General features: G+C 43.9%; 1 protein-coding gene across 1 annotated transcript in view; it reads left to right on the top strand.

Moving 5' to 3' along the window:
- Positions 1 to 22,229, top strand: part of LOXHD1 (lipoxygenase homology PLAT domains 1) — a 135,469-nt gene that overhangs the window by 83,135 nt on the left and 30,105 nt on the right. Inside the window, exons 31-35 of the mRNA XM_065655714.1 lie at positions 79 to 202; positions 4,775 to 4,983; positions 10,674 to 10,859; positions 13,827 to 13,954; positions 18,371 to 18,488. Of these exons, the coding sequence (XP_065511786.1) occupies positions 79 to 202; positions 4,775 to 4,983; positions 10,674 to 10,859; positions 13,827 to 13,954; positions 18,371 to 18,488 (765 nt within the window). The remainder of the gene's footprint in view (positions 1 to 78; positions 203 to 4,774; positions 4,984 to 10,673; positions 10,860 to 13,826; positions 13,955 to 18,370; positions 18,489 to 22,229) is intronic.

Here is a 22,229-nt window from a genome sequence, read left to right on the forward strand (position 1 = left end):
TCTTGGAGGTGCATGGGAACAGCTGACAACACTTGAGCACTCAACCTCATTACCCTCCCATACATGCTTTCTAACCAGAGCTATGATGGCGAGCGGAACAGCCTGGATGGCTCATCTCTCAGCCTGTCGAGTCAGGACAGCAACGCAAACCTGAAGGAGATGAAAAAATCCAGCTTGGTCAAGGCGGCAGAAGAAGGATCACGTGAGTGAGCACTGTGTTTGATTGCACACAGGCATGAGTTCTTGGCTTTCAGTGCTTGACAGGTTGTGTTCGTCCTGGTGAAGAACAAAAAGAGGCAGAACAACAAATTGCTCCTCTGCATCTTGTGTTGTGACCATTTTGGGAAAGGCTGGATCAGTGCTTGTATTCCTGTGTTTGCTGCCAACAGTGGAACAAGCCATGAAGTTCACAGCAATTTCAGTGTTTTCAAAACCCTTTCTCTCCTGTGGAAATCTGTGATGCTGTAGCTTGTCAGAATTAACTTCTCCATTGCCAGCAGGTGTAAGTTCTCCAAACAGTATGGTGCTCTGGACAGTGTGACAATGTTGATAGGTAGGTGGTTATTCAAGGGTACGTTGTTTTCTGCTGGGGTGAGGTAAAAGGCACAGGGGACCTCTATGGGCAACTGCAATAACAAATCATATCCCTTATATGCCTAAAGTTAGTTGAGTCCATCCATAGCACCAAATCTGGAAAAGGGGCCAGTTCAGAACATCCATAGGTCCTCTTCAGAAAGAAACCCATAGACCTGAAGAATCATACTGCTTCTTCCTCCTTCCCTACCACCAACTTCATTGCAGGCATTGCGCTTCAGAGGTGGGGAGAAGTGACGCTACCTTCTGAACAATGGGGTTTGATGCAGTTAGGGGAAGAATTTACGCAAGTTTTGTATAAATTCATCTGAAGTGTCCTTCAAAGGCTCCAAAGCCCTTTGCAGTGAGAGGGGCAACAGACAAATCAGGCATGTTATCACCAAAAGAGCCTCCCTTGGACTATCAGAGGCTCTTTTCCACATGATTCTTTTAAGTAGCTCTTGTTGTTGATGTCAGCTTTTGTTTTTCTTCCTGTTTCTCTTTCACCTACTCAAGATGATGTTTCATGTAGCATATTAGATCTGAATTACCAAACAAGGTTTTGAATTTCCTGAGACCTTACTTGCCACACTTTAGCCAGGCTAGTAGTGACTCATCAATGAGGATGTTTGTTTAATATGAATTTTAATGTGATTTATTTTAGAATCCTTTGGGTTTTTTCCTTGCAACATGTAGCTGTGTCAGAGCAGCTGTTGAGTTGGGAAGGGAGTGGGATACGGGGAGTGGAGCAAGAGTACTCTTGGCTCTCAAAAAACAAATGCTCCGGCAAGTATTTTCTTTTCTAAATGGTGAGTTGTCTTATAATTGGGCAAAACAGGGGAGTCTGCACTCTCACTGAAAGACAATGAGTCTGTGGACTCTAGACTGCAGTTCTTGGTCAAATAACTGATGGAAACAGTTGATGGGTCTAATGCAGAGTTTCATCTTTAGGCTCTGATTTCAGAGAAAAAGCACAGCTGAATACAAAAGAAAAATCCGTTTCTGGATTGCAGTTTGTAACAGGTGAAATACGCTGGACCATTTCTTCAAAAACCAGCTTTCATGCAGGGAGACTACTCTTGCTCGGTTGTTTCCAATACGAAATGTGAAAGTTGTGCAGGTTTTGTTTCTGTCCTGGCTGTGAATGAAGCCTGAGAGATCAGTGTCCATCAGCTGAAGTTGACCTCTGCAGAGAACTTCCCCAGTCTATAGATATTTCCTTATAACTTCATTACCACATAGATTTTTTTTTTTTTCTCTGTATTTATGTATCCTTTGATTAACCACCTCTGTGTTTATGGGACAATGACCTATCATCTAAATTGCACCTACAGTTCGTTGTCATCCTACATGGGGTCTTTTAGGATTAGATTTAAATTTTAGATGCACAGTTAAGATACCATGTTGTAACAGGGAAATGGACAGCAGCTGAATCACAGTCACTGTCTGTATATGTGTTCTTAGTCCACAGCAAGTGCAAAATAATTAAACTTATGATAAACTTCCATGGTAAGCCAAGTATAAAATTGTGTAACTCGGCTTAGGAGTTTAAGATGACTTTCACTGACATGATCCAAGGGAACTCACAGAAATCATTACTGCAGCTCAGCTGATGCCCAGTAGCTTGTGATGTGATACCTGGGTTGCATGTCCCAGGCCTTTAAGTTGTGAAGCAGACATAATGCTGCACGTTGCTTAATGTGGTCTGCAACCCATGTGTCTTGGGGCAATCCTTCTTTTGTAATCCCATATTGTGTTCAAATGAAAAATGATCAATTCCCATGTTCCTTCTGATAATACTTGCATGGTGAGACAATGGATAACATCTGCCACGTTGGCATTCCTTGTAGTTTCACAAATAATGGGTAAAACATCAGCATCTCCCATGAGAACCCATCTCCAGCAAAGCTGGGATAGCTCCCATCATCCCCATTGTACCAGGGTGGTCTTTCTCCTCTGAGTCCTGGATCTCGTCATTGCCACTATCTCTGTTGCAGTGACACGGCCTCATTAAGGAAACTGCGTCTTGAAGGAACAGCAGATAAGATGGACCATGTGGGCCAGACAGACGCCTCTTGAGCTGGATAAAAAGCCAGCTGTTAATTAGTTGATTAGAAGAAGTGGTATTGGGAGGTGCCTGGGAAAGGGAGTGACAGTTTGAGCAGCCCAGATCTGATTGTCCCATGCTCAGATGGTGAACATCTCTGAGGGGCAGGAGGTGACATGAGGATGGAGCACAGAGAAAAGTCCTGTTGACCAGGAACCTGCTTGTTTCTCAACTTTGTGCTGGAAGAAAATGCTGGAGGTGATGTGGTCTACATTCCTAACGAAACCCAGTCCCCTGTGAGGGGGACTTGTGCCCTTGAACAGTCTGAAATCTGCGCAGGGACTCGGGGAAACAGAGGGCAAAGGGAAATGGGCTGGAGGACCTGTCGTGTCCTGCTGTGGCCACGTACCTCAGGTTTTGCATTCTCCCATGCTTGAAGAACTATGGAGTCCCAGAGAAAGAGAGACACAATGGAGCAGGGAGATAAACAAATTAGAGGATCACTTTTCTAGTTTTCAGAGGAAAAAATAACAAACAGTGTTTCCTGCTGTCCAGTAGCAAGCTGCTCTGTGTCTCTGTATCCATTATTTAAAGTAGGAAATGATAACAATTTCTTACATAGGTGTTTCAAGTACCTTGGCTCGAGGACATAACATCAATTAGAAATGCTGGTAGTTATGTCACAGGAGAACAGGGTAAAAGCTGTATAAAAGAAAATCTTGTCCCTATTCAAAAAAATGCTTTGTTTAAAAGAGCAGTCTGGTGCTGTTCTAAACATGACCCCCCAACATATTCTTATAAAATCTGTCTTGCCTACAGCTAAATCCTTTCTCTTGGTAATACCAGCCACTTCAATGGTTATTTTGTGAAGAACGCATTGCATATCATTATGCTGATGTGCACACTGAGATGTAAATGATACCATAAAGGGAAGAATAAGTTTTGCCTAATCATCAGTTCACTTTGTGTTGCTACACAAAATCCTCAAACTGGGGCTTGAATGATTCTCTTTGGGTTCTGCTCTGTCCAGAGGTAAGAATGGATATGGCCAGCAGGAATTACTGTCTTCCCTGATATTGCACATATTTTCTGAGCTTGATGTGAGTTTCCGGTATGATCCCCACCCCAAAAATGTTGTTAGTCATCATAAAGCAAACTTAGGTGTCAATCTTGGTTGAAAGCCAACCAAGTATTTGTAAAGGTTTATAAACCCCTTGTTTAAATCGAAAAAGTGATGATGAAGCCAGGCTGAGCTTCGAGTCTGTGACGAGGCAAGTTTCAGAGTTCTGATTCTTGTCAGAACAGTTTGAACAGCCCTGCACAAATGTTCTGGGAAATCAAACGTGTATTCAGCATCTAATTCTGCACCGCCTGCTTGGCTTACCCAAATGAGCTTTTGGAAAGCGCTTGAAAAGCAGTCTGGCACTTCCTCCCTTTTAACAGCTGAACTGAAATTTCTGGAAAACACAGAAAATCCTGCTAAGTTGCAAGCCTTGGCCCAAAGGTCTTTCCCCTAATCAATATTATTATGCAATGTATAACACTATTGAGAGATCTACCTTTAACACAAGGATTATTCGTAGTTTGCCTGGATTTGCAAAGGGATGCTGAAACCCTGAACTGCCCCACAGATCACAGCAATCCTTGAATTAAGCCCAAAGGAAAACACTTGCAGTTGTACTGGGACAGTACAACAGTGCTGGTTTACCTTGAAGCGGGCATATGTTTATTTGCCTTTATTGAACAGTAACCATATGAACACTTTGGTCTAACTGCCTTTTTAAGACTCAGGTGCTCGATCTCATCTTCAGGAAGGTCTCTCGGTGCAAATAAGGATTCAAGACCTTCGCTGTTCTGTCATCTATTAGGGAGAAGTCTGGACTTATAACCTCCTTGTATCCAGTAGCGTTGTCGGGGGAAATTAACCCTCACAGAACTTAGTCCCAAGTGTGTATGGGAAAGCAGTCTCCTGTGCACATTTGTAGCTCAATGCAGTGTGTTGTTATTCCCTCTCCAAATGACTTTGATGGGATGTGAACCTATTTAGCATACACCACTGCTCCCTCTGATGGGACAAGTCCCTGGTTTTCTGAAGTCTCATGTAAATATGCATGTGTGTGGTTTCTCTGATTATTAAACCTCTGCTTGTTGCAGTGATCCCGTACCACATCACCGTGACGACGGGCACAGAATACGACTCCAGCACGGACAGCCGGGTGTACATCATCATCATGGGTCCCCAGAAAGTGCAGACGGAGAGGCTGTGGCTGGATCTCCCAGAAGGAAAAGACGAGTTTGCAGATGGCTCCGTAGAGAAATTCTCTGTTTGGGGCCTGGATGTTGGAGAGATAAAAAAAGTGGAGGTGCTTTGTGGGCAGGCACTGGAGGTGTATGAAATGGATGGCCAAGTAAAACCCATGTTCCTGTTGTTCTTAGCAGTGAGGGAAAGGCAGTAGGGTTTGAAAGGAATGTAAACAGGGATGTACTAACGAGATGTCATGTGTCTGATCCTGAAAGTAAGTCCGCTTTACATCTCACAAAAACAACATCCTTGGGAGGCAGAAGATGATTTTGAATTATAAGGAAGTTGAAACATGTCCCAGTTTTGTCCCATCTCTGGCACTGTTTTTTCTTAGTCAAGCCCTGTTATTGATAGATGCAATGAAGGTTCCCAGGACGCAGACTTCTATCAGTCTTTTTCCTAGTTGATTTTTACATTATTTCCAGTTGGGTTTCATAAATTCTCCCTGCAGTGAGAAACACATCTTGTGTAATTTCCTAGCTAAACATGAAAATTGTTTTTACAGCTTGGAGGACTCAGGCTTAGAGAAGAAAATTAATCATTGTCCATAAGTAACATACACAAATAGATTTCAGTACAGGAGCCATTTTTTTTCTGCTGTGGCTCAGAAAGACGGAATTTGCATAGACTTTCCATCACTGAGCTTAAACTTCAAATGAATCCTCCAGCACATTTGTATATGTCATTCTTGTTTCATATGGCTGTTCCAACTACTGAAAGCCTGCTCCAGCCCCCAAGAGCTGAAACCCACAGCATCTGAGGGCTTCAATAGCTTGTTTAATTTTATTTTTGCCCTGTGCCCTGTGTTGCAATAATCTTAGCTGTTGGTGTTCATGCATGTGTATTCAGAGGCAGATGACTGAAAGAAATATAAAGACAGAAATCCCTCCCAAATTAAAAATTATTTGCAGTTGTATGTCCTGCTGTAGCAGCTGATAGACTGAAGCACTCCCATTAGATCTCATTCAAGCAATGGATTCTGACACCTTGAGAAGTCTCCATACTAGATTAAAGCTTATTATCAAGCCGTTTTCTTAATGCACTCCAAGTGCCTGCTTATTATAAGTATTAGTGGCACTTTCTATCTAGCCATCTTTAGGTCAAACTTTGAAAGTGAAGCAAGTACAGAAATACTTCTCCTCCAGACTGCATGCACCTGGAAACAGCCACAGACCAGGACAGGGAGAGAGAAAAAATCCAGCATAACCCCTGAGTGTCAGAGAGACAGATAAAGCTGCATGAAGAAAGAAATAGACAGGGAGGCTGGAAAAGAGGCAAGTGAGTAGGGTGGGGAAGGGGCAGAGAATGGGACAAAGTAGGAGCAGACACTTGGGAAAGCGAGGAAAATAAATACTTTTTAAAGGACTACAAATGAGAAAGAAGAGAGAAAGTTTTGAATGAAATGCAGAGAGTTAGACAAGAAATATATATAATATAGCTTTCAAGCTGGGTGATGTTCTTCGGCACTCTTTCACCGCTGTTCTCAGTGATCTCACTGGTCTGCTGCCTCCCCTCTTGCTCATTTTTCCCTTTTAGTTCATAACCCCCCAGCTCGTGGCTGGAGGAGCCATCTGCTCCTGACCTTCTGCCTTCCTTCATGCAGTGCCCTCTGCTTGGAAGGTCTCTTCTTGTTGATCCATGTCTCAGTGATGACATCGATGTGCCAGTCTGCTGTGGTTGCCATGGAATCAGTCCATGTTTTCCTTGTAGAAAATTGCAGTGTTCGGGGACAGTGAAGGAAATTGCTAGTTCTCAGATTTGGAATTTGGCTGCTTCTGGAAGTAAGCAAGAAGTTCTGAATATGAGTTACCATATGAAAATAGTGTAGCATGGGGAGTAAGTTTCCTGAAACCATCTGTACAACCCATGCAGCAGACCACAGGATTTAGTAAGAACATGATGCCACTTTTAGTTTGGTATTTATTATTCTCTTGCTGCAAATATACCACAGTGAAAGCAGAAGCAGTGGAACATGAAGTAATTTGAAAGGGGCCCATTTATACCTGTCTTGTAAGTCTAGAGGTAGAATATTCACTACTGATGTACTTTAATAGGCACGCTGACATGAAAATAAATAATACAACTTATGGGTATAGGGACTTCATACCATGTTCTTACAAGTTTTAATATGTCTTCTCCTAATGAAGAAAAGTATCGCTATTGCTAGACTGCTCTTGCTGCAGAGAGACACAGATGGGATGAGAAGAGTCCTGCACTGGTCTGCATTTCTAAACCACTTCTGGTTCAGAGCCATTCTCCATCATAAGGACAGAGAAAGGTGATGGAGTGTAGTCTCGCAAGTCCAGTCCCTCACTGTCTAGGGACACCTGATCTTGGAAGATGCTCAGATCTCTCTAATATTCTCTGCACCTTCCAAAATAAGCAAGAAATTCCATTTTTGGCATCACAGAATCACAGAACGTCAGGGGTTGGAAGGGACCTCGAAAGCTCATCCAGTGCAACCCCCCCGCCGGAGCAGGAACACCCAGGTGAGGTTACACAGGAAGGTGTCCAGGCGGGTTGGAATGTCTGCAGAGAAGGAGACTCCACAACCTCCCTGGGCAGCCTGGGCCAGGCTCTGGCACCCTCACCGGGAAGAAGTTTCTTCTCATATTTAAGTGGAACCTCCTGCGTTCCAGTTTGTGCCCATTGCCCCTTGTCCTATCATTGGTTGTCACCGAGAAGAGCCTGGCTCCATCCTCCTGACACTCACCCTTTACATATTGATAACCATGAATGAGGTCACCCCTCAGTCTCCTCTTCTTTTCCTTCTACCTACTGCTCAAATTCTCTCTCAATTTCCCCTGCCGTTGCATTCGGTTTCAATGTGTTTGTGAGCTGCCCAGTGTAAATCGTGCATCTTAGTCTCGGTGAAGTACTCAACAGTCCCTCAAGGGCAGTGAGACTGAGTTACAAAGCTTTTCAAACAGCCCAAGCATCTAGCTGCCTTTGGAATTCTGTCATTCTAACTTATTTCAAACATCTCAGCCCGAACAACCTGTTGTGAAGTTGGTATGCATGTCCAGGATATACTGCTGGTGTGGCCACGTTTCGGATCGTTAGCTGTATTGGCATGGTCTGTCTAAAGATTTGTTTGCAACAAAAGAATGACAAATCCCAGCGCTTGCTCTAAAAGACCAGCCACAAGGAAGACTCAGCATTGCACAAGTTTATCTCAGACTTTACAACATTTTTCTTGGAACTGTAGGGAATCTGCTTGTGTGCAGGTTCTCCAAGGCAAGTGGATGTTCAGGATGCTTCCTTCTGCCTAGCCACTGGTACTCAAGCAGTTAAAAGCTGCTGTGAAAATCTGGTACTCAGCAATGTCTTGGAATGATGCTTTAGGAGGTGGCTGTAGCAAACCCAAAAGAGCGGCAGACTTTAATGGGCTCATTGGGATTTTCCCTCTGGCTGCTCTGTCCCTGCTTCACTGCAGAGACATTGATCTGAACTTTCCCCACCATGTCATCTGCACTATCCTGCAACGGGTCTCGAGAGGCTCTGCGCAGACTCTCAGAGGAGCTTTGGGTTTGGAGAAGGGCATCCAAGCTGGCAGAGGGGGAATGGGAAGGCAAGCGTTATATTTCCATTCACTTCATACCCCAGGAATCTGAGAATTAATGCATCCATTGTAGGCTTGAATTTCCCTAGTGGTTAACTCTAATTTTCTGCAGCTGCACAGACATTGGTATAGTAATAATATTCCTAATAACAGTGATGGTTGAGACAGATTAAAAAGTTCACTTGGTTTTGGGGGAAAAAAAGATAACCGCAGATATATCACTCTAGATGAACCTGTTATTAAAAATTATTTTCTGAGCAGCCCAAAATATCCTAATTAAAAACAAAACCAGTGAGAGCTAAGGACCTCATTTTCCTAGTGACAACACAAACAACTCTTGCTCCTGAAAATGATGAACTGTAGGTGGCTTTTTTATTCAGTCTTTTATGTAAAGATAGCTCATTGGAATGACTGGCTGACTGAGTTTTGTACATCAGCTGGGATACATAATTATGCTTATAAGTCTGCCCCGGGATGAATTGCCCATGCTTTTTAAGAAGGATACACACAGTTTCTTGGGGAAGCTTGCACCATCAGCATCCATTTGCTGCAGATATACCTGTAGGAGCTTTGCTTGTTGCTCTTCATGGCCCTTTCCAGACTCAGCTCCAGGTGAGCTTTGGCTTTCCTAACCTCAGCCCTGCAGACATGAGCAGTTACTCTGTATTTTTCCAGGTCCCCCCTCTCTGCTGCCACCCCTAGTATCCTTTATTTTTCCATTTACATTTTTGTTGGGAGCCCCTTGTTCATCCACACAGGCTTTCTATCAGTCCTGTGTGACTTCTTGCTCTCCAGGATGGACCATTCTTGAGCTTGGAAGAGCTAAATCAACCAGCTACAGACATTAGCTCCATCTGTTGGTTCCTATACAAACATGGAGCTCTTGCAGCTTAAGGAGATGGGAAGCAGAGGAACAGCGTGGTACACATAGTTGACTTAGATGAGGTTTTGTGAGGGAAGAAGTGTTTGAATAACGCATGTCAGTGCTTGCCTGGCTGTGCCTTTCACCTTGGCTTTGAAGCTTTGGATAGTCAGTTCTAAGTGCTCCAACAGCAGTGGAACGGATTGGAAAGACAGCGAAATCACAGAATCACAGAATCACAGAATGTTAGGGATTGGAAGGGACCTCGAAAGGTCATCTAGTCCAATCCCCCTGCTGGAGCAGGAACACCTACATGAGGTTACACAGGAAGGCGTCCAGGCGGGTTTTGAATGTCTCCAGAGAAGGAGAATCCACCACCCCCCTGGGCAGCCTGTTCCAGTGTTCCGTCACCCTCACTGAGAAGAAGTTTCTTCTCAAATTTAAGTGGAACCTCTTGTGTTCCAGCTTGAACCCATTACCCCTTGTCTTACTGTTGGTTGTCACTGAGAAGAGCCTGGCTCCATCCTCGTGACACCCACCCTTTATATATTTATAAACATTAATGAGGTCACCCCTCAGTCTCCTCTTCTCCAAGCTAAAGAGCCCCAGCTCCCTCAGCCTTTCCTCGTAAGGGAGATGCTCCACTCCCTTAATCATCTTTGTGGCCCTGCACTGGACTCTCTCCAGCAGTTCCCTGTCCTTCTTGAACTGAGGGGCCCAGAACTGGACACAATATTCCAGATGAGGTCTCACCAGGGCAGAGTAGAGGGGAAGGAGAACCTCTCTGGACCTACTAACCACCCCCCTTCTAATACACCCCAGGATGCCATTGGCCTTCTTGGCCACAAGGGCACAGTGCTGGCTCATGGTCATCCTGCTGTCCACCAGGACCCCCAGGTCCCTTTCCCCTACACTGCTCTCTAATAGGCTCTAAATGGGTCTGCAGAGATCAGCAAACTAGCAAATAGAGGTCAACGGAGAAGAACTAAAGTAGTAAGAGACTGGGCATGTGTTCATGGAAGTCAGTCCAGTCTACCCTGCTTACTTTTGGGAATGGCAATGTCCTGCCCTCCCTCATGCTCAGCAGATGATGACCTGAGCTTCCTTTGCCCATGTCAGCTGCCATGTACACTGATGTCTTCCCCACTGGGCAGCAATGGCACAAACCATTTCACAGCTCTCTCCATTCCACTGTGGAAGTGGTATGTGTGACAGTGTATGTAGTCAACACCCTGAGTCCTTCCCCACAGGCTAAAAAAATGATCAGGTTCTCCCTTCTGAAGAAATCCCCTTGAACCAGCAGGTGTTTTCTTCCTGACTCTTACAGGTGGGGCACGATGGTGCTACTCCTGAGAGCTGCTGGTTGGTGGAAGAGCTCAACATCGTCGTGCCCACCAAAGGTGTCATGTATAACTTTGTTTGTAAGTGCTGGCTGGCCAGAGACAAAGGTGATGGACTCACCTCACGAATCCTCAACATCTTGGATGCGGACTGTGTTAATGTTGGCCTCAAGGTAAGCACTAGGCTCATCTTGTGTCTTTAGCTGCTGCATGAGAGGAGACCTTACTGCTTTTTACAGCTACCTGAAAGGAGGTTGTAGCATGGAGGGTGTTGGTCTCTTCTCCCGAGTAACAAGCGATGAGAGGAAATGGCCTCAAGTTGCACCAGAGAAGTTTCAGATTGGATATGAGGAAAAAATTCTTCATGGAAAGGGTTGTCAGTCAGGCATTGGAGCAGGCTGCCCAGGGCAGTGGTGGAGTCACCATCCCTGAAGGGGTTTAAAAGACACATAGATGAGGTTCTTGGGGACATGGTTTAATGCTAGATTTAGGTTGTGGTTGGACTCACTGAGCTTAAGGGTCTTTTCCAACCAAAATGATTCTATGATTCTATAACCTGTGCCGATACAGGTTGTGTGTCAGCAATTCTCATACTGTGACTTCTGCATTTGGTTTAAGCCTTTTATCTGCAGAGGGTTTCTTTGTTACTATTTTAGCAAAATATTTAGGAATGGTTTAGCGTCATTACCACTTAGAGCACTGTTTAATAACGTTGGCTGGATGCAGCCATAGCATAGGCAGAAGGATAGGGTAGGGCAGAGTAGGTAGGAGATAGCTTAGCAGCATGTCCTCCTTTTGTCACCACACCTGGAGCACCACCTGGTACTCACAGAGTGGGGCAGCTGCAAGCTGAACACCTTGGTGTAATCTAAATCCATTGCGCTTTCTTTGAGGTGATACTTCTAACTCATCAAATTAGAGCAGTGGAGATATTTTAATCTCTGCGTAGTGTGGCTACCCATCAGCTTTTCTAATGTGAGATAAGGAAACTGAATTCAGTTAGAAACTTAAAATAATTGAAAGCTCTTGAAACATGGAGACATTTATAAGTTTGATCTTTGAAGTGAATAACTGATTAAACTTGAATAACCAATGAAAAAAACTATATAGTCTTTTCCTCCATATATATGAAATTTCAAGTAATGTGTGCTATGCCATATTTCAACCAGATACAAACTGGAAAGCTGAGCTATGCTGATTTTGGTTGTAAGATTTAAAACAGAAATAACAGTCTGGATGAATGGGATAATAATACTGTGTTTAATACCTGTATGGCAATTTAAAATCTCTACAGATATGTTTCTATTTACAGTGAGGTTACACTTTTATAGGACATTAATTTTTCTCTCTGCTGCTCTCGATTCCCAAGCTGCAGATATTCTCCTGAAATCTTTTTTCTTCCCCAGACACACAGAACTGTGATAACATTTTTAGCACCTGTGAAGGATTCAAAACCTCAATGCAGGTTTCAGTGGTAGAATTGACCTAAGAGGGAAAATAAATTCCCTCAGACTGAATACCAAGCTTAAAACCTAATCTCTTAAAAACTTCCTGACAGTTATTTAACCTCCTGGATAACATTTTCAAACTCCTATCCCTGAGCTGATGGCTTCTGTGTAGATTGAAGTGGACGTTAATGAAGACTTATGTTCAGTCTTCCTTTAAAAGCCCAATCCTGAATATTTATTTTCATAAGCATGCCAAAGACAGACACATCTAACAATTCTTTTTTTCTATGATGTTGGGCCAGAAACTTGCTGAAAGGTTTGAAGGAAATCAGAAAACTTGCTTGAGACATGAAATCAGAAGTGTGTATTTTGACTTTCTGATCAGTCTCCTAGTTGAGTTCCCTCATAAATAGCTGTAGTTAGAAACTGAGTTTAATTCTTATTTTCAGAGTTCGAAAAAGACTAATACCTTTAATGGATTTGGGAAAGTTAATGATTTTTTTGTTTTGCTTTTGCTTGACTCTTGCACAATCATACATGCCCATTTCAATTTAACTTTCTTCTTGGCTTGATATTCCTTCTTTGTGTTTCAAATTGAGTATTTGCTGTCCCATACATAGAGAAATTAGTTCATCTCCCCCACAGTCATTAAAAAACTTTGAAGTATTCGTGAAAGAGTTTCTCTTCTCCCACCTATAGCAAATACGTAAATATGCTATGACATAAAATCTGTGTGGATGAATATGTGATGGACAGGTTACTCAGGACTGAACAAATGTGAAAAATATTTTTTTTCCATGACATTATTCTTCTGCACTGTTTATGTGACAATCGCAATTAAGGCCAATAAAACTTGCCTAGCAATGCAGTATTTGAAACATGTTTGTTGGGGCTGTTTCTTGATATTCTTCCCCTTCTTAAATCCCAAGGTCTTGTTACCATAGGTATGATCTTGAAAGCATCTTAGTGGCCTAAAAGTCTTAATGCCACTGGCAGCCACTGGGACTTGCACGCTTTTGAAATATCTTATTCTGAATCTTATTATTCACATGTCAGGAGAAAAGAACAGAGTTAGGCTAATCAGGTGAAAATGAGGCAAAACATCTTTTCACAAATTGGCATAACTTTAATGTACAGGATCCTGGAACACTTTGTGTTCAATGCAGCAGCATACATCCCACTGGGAAATAGGACCTGTATGGAGCATTTGGATGTATAGACTTTAAAACTATGGGCTGTGTTGGACTGAATGTTGCCCAGATGGACACTGAGCACTTGGGGCAAGCATTTTGCAGTCAAGGGAAAGAAAAAAATGTGTCTTTGGGAGCTGTTTTTTAAAAAAGGCAAAAGTTTGCTGTGGCATGGAAATCTGCAGTTTACCAGGTCTTCATTGTTCACCCCTAAGCATACAGTTGTCAAAATGAATGTGTCTCTCTCTGAGCCTATCCAAACTGAGGAAACCTGCAGAAATTCACAGATGATGCAAAGAGGAAGGTCCTGTTGCAGGATGGATTTGTAACTTTGCCTCTGAGAACCATGGTGAGGAGACAACTCAAAAAGCCATTTAGTGACCATTTTTGGCAAAGAAGGAGATCTCTTGCAGAGCCCGTCTAGCATTTTGCCCAGTTTTTTTGTGTGGGTTGAGGACAGTGTTTCGAATGAGACCTTCTGATTGTTTCAAATCCTCACCAGATCCTCTACGAAGTCATGGTTGTGACTGGAGACACAGAAGGCGGCGGTACTGACAGCAGTATTTTCATGACTGTCTTTGGATCCAACGGTAACACTGAGGAGATGCAGCTGGACAAAAATGGAGACAGGTACAGTAACTTTGTCATTTCTGTTGGTTAGAAGTGGAGTGGTAACAGATTCTGGTGTCAGATCAAGAAGGACTTGGGGCTCTGATCGTGCTCCCTCGGAAACATAAACTCATGTTGAATTTATATATTTAGAACTGGGCCCCTTGTAATTGTTGTTATAATGTATTTAGCGGAGCCAAGAAGAGGACACCACTGTGTAGCCAGGGGAATCATCCTTGGTTGTTTGCAAAAGTTTTGTTTGACCTGTTCTTCCTGGCTTTAGAGATGAACATTGAGAACAAAAACATGAAATTCAAACTCTTGCAAGTCTTCCAAGAGGGACCATGGACATTGCATGAAACCACAGCTCAGATTCTCCAAAATGCACATTTTGTGGAAAAATAATTGAATTTAAACATTATTTAATGGGAGTGCATGAGTAATTGCATAATGAAAGACAAACAAACATGCACATACCTGCCTTGCGAAGTGCTTGTGATGGGAGGGTGATGACTCTCTTCTGTCTGCTCCTCCCGTTTGTTTTGATCGCCAGATGTCAGCCAGCTTCGTCCAGAAGCCACCTGAGGGATGCCAGGGCCTGAGCTGGTTAAGCTAAGAAGTGGGCTTCTTAGCATGGGCTTCTTAGCTTGGGCTTCTTAGCTTGGGCTTAGTGCCATGTTAATGTAACCGCATGGGTTTGGAAATGAAGCCGGCTCATCTGCAGCTGGCGCAGAAGGGACACACGATGACATCTGCCTGCCCAGATGTGGTCTTATGGTGCAAAGAGATGGAAACGTGCCACGAGCTGCGTGGAGTGCTGCGCTGCGTACACCGATTTAACTAAAAACCCGAAATCTCATGTTTTCTTCAGCAGAGACAGCTAACAAACACTGTAATCCCAGTCTGACACCAGCACTTCTGTAAGCCAAAAAACCCCACATGCCACTGATCCATTTCCTCAAGCTTTCCTGTTCCTTTCTAGCACCTCCCTCAGCACTGAAAGCTTTGGCAAGAATGAACATGGCACTAACCAGCTTTTAGAGATGGGCTTCCTTATCTCTAAATGTAATTAATTTACTACCTCTGATCTTATTCAGCAAAGCATCTACAGAGCATCAGGAAGGCTGGAACATTTGGCCACATGGTTCGAGCTCAGCTTGTTGAGGTGATGCTGGACTCTCCCTCCAGCCTCTCAGTGATGCGTTTCCTCTGCCACAGCTTTGCATAATCCCGTGTGGGCTGGATAACTGAAGATAAGGCTCCCTGCATAGAACTCTTTGCTCAGGAGATGTTTTACTTGCAGCTGTCATAGCAGAGTGGGTGTCTGGGCAAGTGTGTTCAGCTAAGCTTGAAATCTTCATGTCTTTAGTTAGTAACAAGCACGAGCCTTGAAAAAAAAAATGTAGCAGAGATGCTGCTGACTAAAGTCTCTACAAGAAGCACTGCTGAGTCATGCAGAAAGATGTAGCTCTTGGCCCTGCTCCCCATCACGGAGATATCCAACACGTGGGGCAATGCACCTGGGTTACCACCATGTCTGGCTGCCAGTGGCATCCTCCTTCCAAGACCCCAGACAATCCCAAGCTGAGCTGTCTTCCACTATTTTAAGCCAAGCATGGAATTCTAGTAGGTTAGAGAAAGGACCACAACTGTTTGTACTTAAAAGTAAAGCAAAATTCACATCTGGGTACATCAACCAAAAGGAGACCAAGACATCTCCAGTCACTAGAGAGAGGGATTGCAGTTTCACTTCAGCTGGCCATGCAAGAGATATCCCTAAACTTTGGAGCCTCTTAAAAAAAAAAAAAAAATCACATTTTTCTATACAGGTAGGATGGATAACCTCCACGAGAAGGATATTAAAATGCAACAAAGAAGGTCCACACAGTTATGTTATTAGTTGCTTGGGCTGTCTTCTGCCAGTAGAAGATCTGCAAAAGGCAATGAAAACTCGTTGGGACTGTATAAAGAAGGAGGACCTGTAAAACACAGCTATTAACATGTTAATATCCCCAGAATGTTGTGCTATTCTTCGGGGATGTACTGGCACATCTCTGCTAGCTAGAGGCACTCTGTATCACACCCTTGACTGCACAGAGCTCTTGTCATCTCATTGACACCCTCTGCAGAGAACATGCATGTCCCCAAATACACATACTGCCCGTTTCCACACCACTCCCACCAGTCTCCATCCAGCTTTTAAGACCACAGGCTTCCCCAGCTCCTGTTTCACATGGAAATCTCACCAGCCTTCGCACCAGTGGTGAAAAATGGGCGAGAGCCACTGCAACCAAATGGCAGAAAGCACTTTATCTTCATTGGGGCCATCCAGTGACAATTCACTCACAGCAGCTCAGTGCATTAGGAATAAACACCCGTCTAACCTGCTGCAGATTTAAGGCAATTTTAGCTACATTACTGTTATTGGCAAGACCTCTGGGCAATAGAAATATTTATAAGTACATGCATAGGTAGGAAAGCTTAATGAAATTCCTTAGATAAATGCTTCAGTGTCCTGGAAAAGGAATAGCAGCGGACAGCTTATCCGGATACTTCTTCCCTTCTCAATTTTTTTCAGGCTTATGTTCATGTTTGTGTAAATTAAGAGTAGAGAAGAGCTCTTAGGTCACCCAGTTTACCATTTCAGCAACTTCTTCCCTCTAATACAATGACTTCTTGGAAGCAGCAGGTGGGTATCAGCCTTACAAATTGTAAACAGAGCATTTACTGAAGATAAGTAATGGTTTATTTTGCTGACTGACTGTTTAAGTTTAGAGTTGCTCAGCCTGGAAGGGAGCAGAGTGAGAGACTTCTATGAAGCTTTGTAATGAAAACTGATCATATGATTATGGGATAATTCAAGCTGGAAGGGTCACACCTTTTTCTTAAATAGAAGTGGAAATCAATCCAGTCCAGGCACAAAAGCACATTCTCACAGTGAGATGGGTTGTCTTGGTATCCAGTACCACAGAAAGACAAATAACAAGAGAGGGGAGTTTTTCAAAGAGCAAACATAACCCTTAATAACTAGAGATGGACTGGGACCAAAACGCCCTACCCAAATGCCTCTGGGAGCACAGGAAAAGCAATGCCTGGATGAAAAGTGAGAGGCTCGAGCCAATTCCTATTGCTAACATCTGCAGCCATGCAGGCTCAGATAATGGTGCGAGGATAATCACGTTCATGCTGCAGGGTGTAATCTGAGCAGAGGCTGGTAAAGAAATGGGGTTTTTTTCTCCACATCCCTGGCACTACGCAGCTCTAGAAGGCTAAGTACATTGCCAGGAATTATATATCATCATTATGGATTGTCTGTATTATGGTAATGCCCACAGTTTGCAGGGGTCTCTCCAATCTGCTCAGCAGGCTCAGGTAAATCACAAGGAGAAGTTTGCACGAAGGAGGAACATCAACAGTGGAGTGCTCATGGCAATGCTTGGTAGACCCCCAGGATTTGGCTGTGCTTCTGTTAGCAAAGGTTGGATTTCCAAGCCCACAGTAGGTCTACCAGAGTATTTTGGGGTCAAACCTAGAAGACATACTTGCTCTAAATAGAGTAATATTGAGCCTAAGGCAGCACTTGCACTGGAGAAGGGCTTTTTTCTTAGCACTAGTGATGCTAAGAGAGAGGCAAGGTAGCTGTGGTCCTAGCCAGTGTAATATCTTCCTCAAGAAGCATATATTAGTTTTTTCCCCTTTTCCTGCTGATTGCTATTGACAGGTAGTTCCTATACACCCTTGTGCCTGCATGCAGCAGCCAAGCACAGGGTAAGATCTTTCATGCAATGCTACATAAACCTATCCTGGTTCTTACCAAAGACGGACCTAGTTTGGAAATCCAGATTCCGCAAATTCAGGACGTAAAAGCAGGATTGTTGGTTTTGTCTCCTTTCTAACACAATTTGCCAGTGCTCACTAAACTTAGGCTTTGGGCTCCCACTTGCAGTCGGGTTGCCGTATTTAGCCGAGCTGCAGCAACTGCCGATCACCACGGCAAATGCAACGTTACGTGCTGCATCTTAGCGAAAGAAGATTAAGCAAGATTGCTTTGCCTTCTAGTTGGGACGGGCCAAGGGCAGGCACGTGGACAGATGCCAGCAGGAAGGCGATGTGCACAAACCTGACTGTGAGTCTCTATTGTTCTGGTTACAGAGTGATAACGTATGCTGCAGGCTGCCTGGAATGACTCCAGGTGCCTCGTATGGGCTTGATTTTCCAGGGGAGGAGGAATCCCTGTCAAATCTGCACTGAGGTTTCTTGCCAAAAACACAGTAGCTAGTGATTGCAGGACAGAGAAGCTCAAGTCCTGTAAAGTGCACTCGTAAACTTTTAATTTGTGACTGTTGGCAAGGTACGAGTTGCAGCACGGAGAGGGAATTGAGATGCAAGGATGCTGTAAAGCAGTGGGAAACCTCCTCGGTCTTTCAATCCCTCTAGGTTTGAGCGAGGCCAGGAGGACAGTTTCATTATGGAGATCGCGGACATCGCACCCCTGAGGAAGATGAGGATCCGGACAGATGGGAAGGGGACTCGCCCACACTGGTTCCTGGAAAGGGTAATGCGCTTCACATCGTGCATCTCTTTGCAACCTGCTTGTGCTGGGGCATCTCTGCCCTTCAGAAAGAGGAGAAAAGCAGCAAGTGACTTGCTTCTATTAATTTCTAACATTTTTCCATTTGGTTTATCATGGCTTTTTCCACCAGGAATTGAGTCAAAAAAGGAAGAGAGCAAGGGCAAAAGCTGTGCTGTGAAGCTTTATCGCAGTCTCTGCTGTTAGATCTCCCTCTCCCTCCCTGCAAAAGAGCCTCGTATTGCCACCCAGGGTACCTGCAATATTTTGTGGTCCCTGGGATGTACCCAAAGCTCCTGCTGACCCCTGTCATGTTCTGACCCCTGGGAAAGTGGATTCCTGCCTGCCAGGCAGGGAGAGTCAGCTGGGTGGGACATTTCCAAACAGTCCATCTTTTCAGGTGAAGCATCCCAACTCTCGCCTTCCCTTCTCCTTCTAGCACACAGGCAGCTTGCTTTCTTTTCTTGTTCATACAAGTAAGGTGTCATTTTCTTCCTGAATTTTGAATACAGCATTCAAAATAGCTCCCACAGCTCCTCTTGATTGTATTTTTCCCTGGTGTCCTATCTTGCAAAAAAGCATGGTGCTTGCCTTTATGTTTTCTACCAAACCACCAGCCTCATGTGAACATCACAGAATCACAGAATGTTAGGGATTGGAAGGGACCTCGAAAGATCATCTAGTCCAATCCCCCTGCCAGAGCAAGAACACCTATGTGAGGTTACACAGGAAGGCGTCCAGGGGGGTTTTGAATGTCTCCAGAGAAGGAGACTCCACAACCTCCCTGGGCAGCCTGTTCCAGTGTTCCGTCACCCTCACTGAGAAGAAGTTTCTTCTCAAATTTAAGTGGAACCTCTTGTGTTCCAGCTTGAACCCATTACCCCTTGTCTTACTGTTGGTTGTCACCGAGAAGAGCCTGGCTCCATCCTCGTGACACCCACCCTTTATATATTTATAAACATTAATGAGGTCACCCCTCAGTCTCCTCTTCTCCAGCTCCAGAGCCCCAGCTCCTCAGCCTTTCCTCATAAGGGAGATGCTCCACTCCCTTAATCATCTTTGTGGCCCTGCACTGGACTCTCTCCAGCAGTTCCCTGTCCTTCTTGAACTGAGGGGCCCAGAACTGGACACAGTATTCCAGATGAGGTCTCACCAGGGCAGAGTAGAGGGGAAGGAGAACCTCTCTCGACCTACTAACCACCCCCCTTCTAATACACCCCAGGATGCCATTGGCCTTCTTGGCCACAAGGGCACAGTGCTGGCTCATGGTCATCCTGCTGTCCACCAGGACCCCCAGGTCCCTTTCCCCTACACTGCTCTCTAATAGGTCATTCCCCAACCTATACTGGAACCTGGGGTTGTTCCTGCCCAGATGCAAGACTCTACATTTTCCCTTGTTATATTTCATTAAATTTTTCCCTGCCCAGCTCTCTAGCCTGTCCAGATCTCGCTGGATGGCAGCACAGCCCTCTGGCGTGTCAGCCACTCCTCCCAGCTTGGTGTCATCAGCAAACTTGCTGATAGTACACTCAATTCCCTCATCCAAGTCATTGATGAATATATTGAACAGTATTGGTCCCAGAACTGACCCTTGAGGCACTCCACTAGATACAGGCCTCCAACTGGACTCTGCCCCATTGATCACAACTCTCTGGCTTCTCTCCTTCAGCCAATTTGCAGTCCACCTCACTACCCGATCATCCAGTCCACATTTCCTCAGTTTTGCCGTGAGGATGCTGTGGGAGACGGTGTCCAATGCTTTGCTGAAGTCAAGGTAGACCACATCCACTGCTCTGCCATCGTCAATCCACCTTGTTACGTCTTCATAACTTCATCACTTATATTTGCATAGTACAATGTAGTTTTCTTGATATGGGTCCCTATAATTATATTTCTAAGAGAGAGGTGGAGTGATGTGCCTATTCCACACCATCAGATGTCATTAAGGGAGGAACACACCTCTGACACTTTTATTTGGCATGTTTTTTCTGGAGCAGATATCCTGCTGGATTTCTGTATCTCGACTTTTTAATCAGAATAGGTTAAGACCCAGTGGCTTAAACCAGGGTCAAAAAGAATTGCATACAATTTTTTTTAAATTATATCTTTGGTCCTTTATCCCTTTCAACTAGTGTGAAGCTGCCTTTCATTTTTTCATAAAGGATGTGTTTCTATACACTTGTGTGACGTGGCCACCAGTTTCCAGTGAAGTGATGAACCGCTCTTCAACGCCATCAACAAGGTCTAAAAAGCGTTTCTGTGGTCCAGTACTTTTTTATACTTGAGCATCGCCACTTCTAACTTTTTTCTCAGGAACTCTGTTGTAACTTTCCAAAGCATTAGAGCTCCAAGCATCTATCCTCCGAATAGATGCCACAGACACACATTTTTTTCTCTCTGTGCCTAAGGAATAACTCAATCTGTTCTTATTCATTCAGAGACATTCCAGATCTTGCAGTCATGAATTAGCAACACCTCAAAGGCAAGGGACACTGGCATTGTTAGTGACAGGTTGCTCCTTCCCACCTTCCTGTTGCCAGCTCTGCCCAGTTGTCCAGCTCTGCCCAGTTGTCCAGCTCTGTCTGGTTGTCCAACTTCATCCAGTTGTCCATCCTGCTGGACTGTCCCACCCAAAGCAAAGCTTTCCTAGAGAACTAGACAAAAAAGTTCTCTCATTTGAACCCAGATGATGGGTTTATAGCCTTCTTATAGCTCTACGGAAGCAACAGGCAAACCATGCATGCAACTCTTGGAGACCAGGTTTTTAGAAGCTCGTAGTTTTTATTTTTCTTCGAGAAACAGAGCATGAGGGATCTTCTAGCTCCAATGATAGCAGAGAACTTTATTTATTAGTTTTCCTTCCCACCTTCCCTGCAAAGGTAAACACAGCATTTGCATTCCCAGGCAGAAAGTGGGGACAGGAGCACTCTGGGAAAGGGGAGGAAGAATTTGTGTTCTCTGATTTGTATTCCAGTCTTGAAAACTTATGTAGCCTGGTGTGACATGAAAACTGATCTGAGCCCATTTCCATTTCTGTCAAAAGTGCATATTAAAACTGCATAATGAAATACTTGTGGGGGTAGTGCTAAACTCTCAGACAGATGGTTCACAGTTAGTGCTAACTAGCACAGTGAAATGAGAAGCTAGATTAAGCCATCAACCTCGTAATTAACCATTTGTTGCTCCATTTATCTACAGGATATTCTCAGTTTCCTTGTTCTATTAAAATAACAATACACGATATTTTAATTCTCTTTGGTCTTTTTGTAAACTGTTGCTGGTCATAATTTATGCTGCTCTTAGTTTACCAGAAATAGAAGTGCATAAATACCAATTAAAATGCATACATTATCAATGATGTTGTACACAGCCAAAAGATTCAATTTACAAGCAGGGAGGTAGTCTTTTTTTTCTTCTGTCTAAATAAAATACATTGAAATTTCATTCAGAATCTCAGTGAAGTAGCAAACTTGTTGCCAAAGATTGCATCTGCACCAAAAGTGGTGATAAGATTTAAATGCTGATCCTTAATCCTCTAGAGAGAATAAAAGTTGATTAGTGATGTGTTGGGACAGAATGAATATTATTGATTATTGCTATTCACAGAAAGACATACTGAATGCTCTCTGAAGATCAGCAACACTTTCTGATCTCACCACTGCCTGGAGAAACACGGAGTTTGATTATTTTGCTCTAACCTAATGCTGAATCTCATGTTCTCCCACC

This window comes from Caloenas nicobarica, chromosome Z (genome assembly GCF_036013445.1).
Source record: "Caloenas nicobarica isolate bCalNic1 chromosome Z, bCalNic1.hap1, whole genome shotgun sequence".
Taxonomy (NCBI): Eukaryota; Metazoa; Chordata; class Aves; order Columbiformes; family Columbidae; genus Caloenas; species Caloenas nicobarica.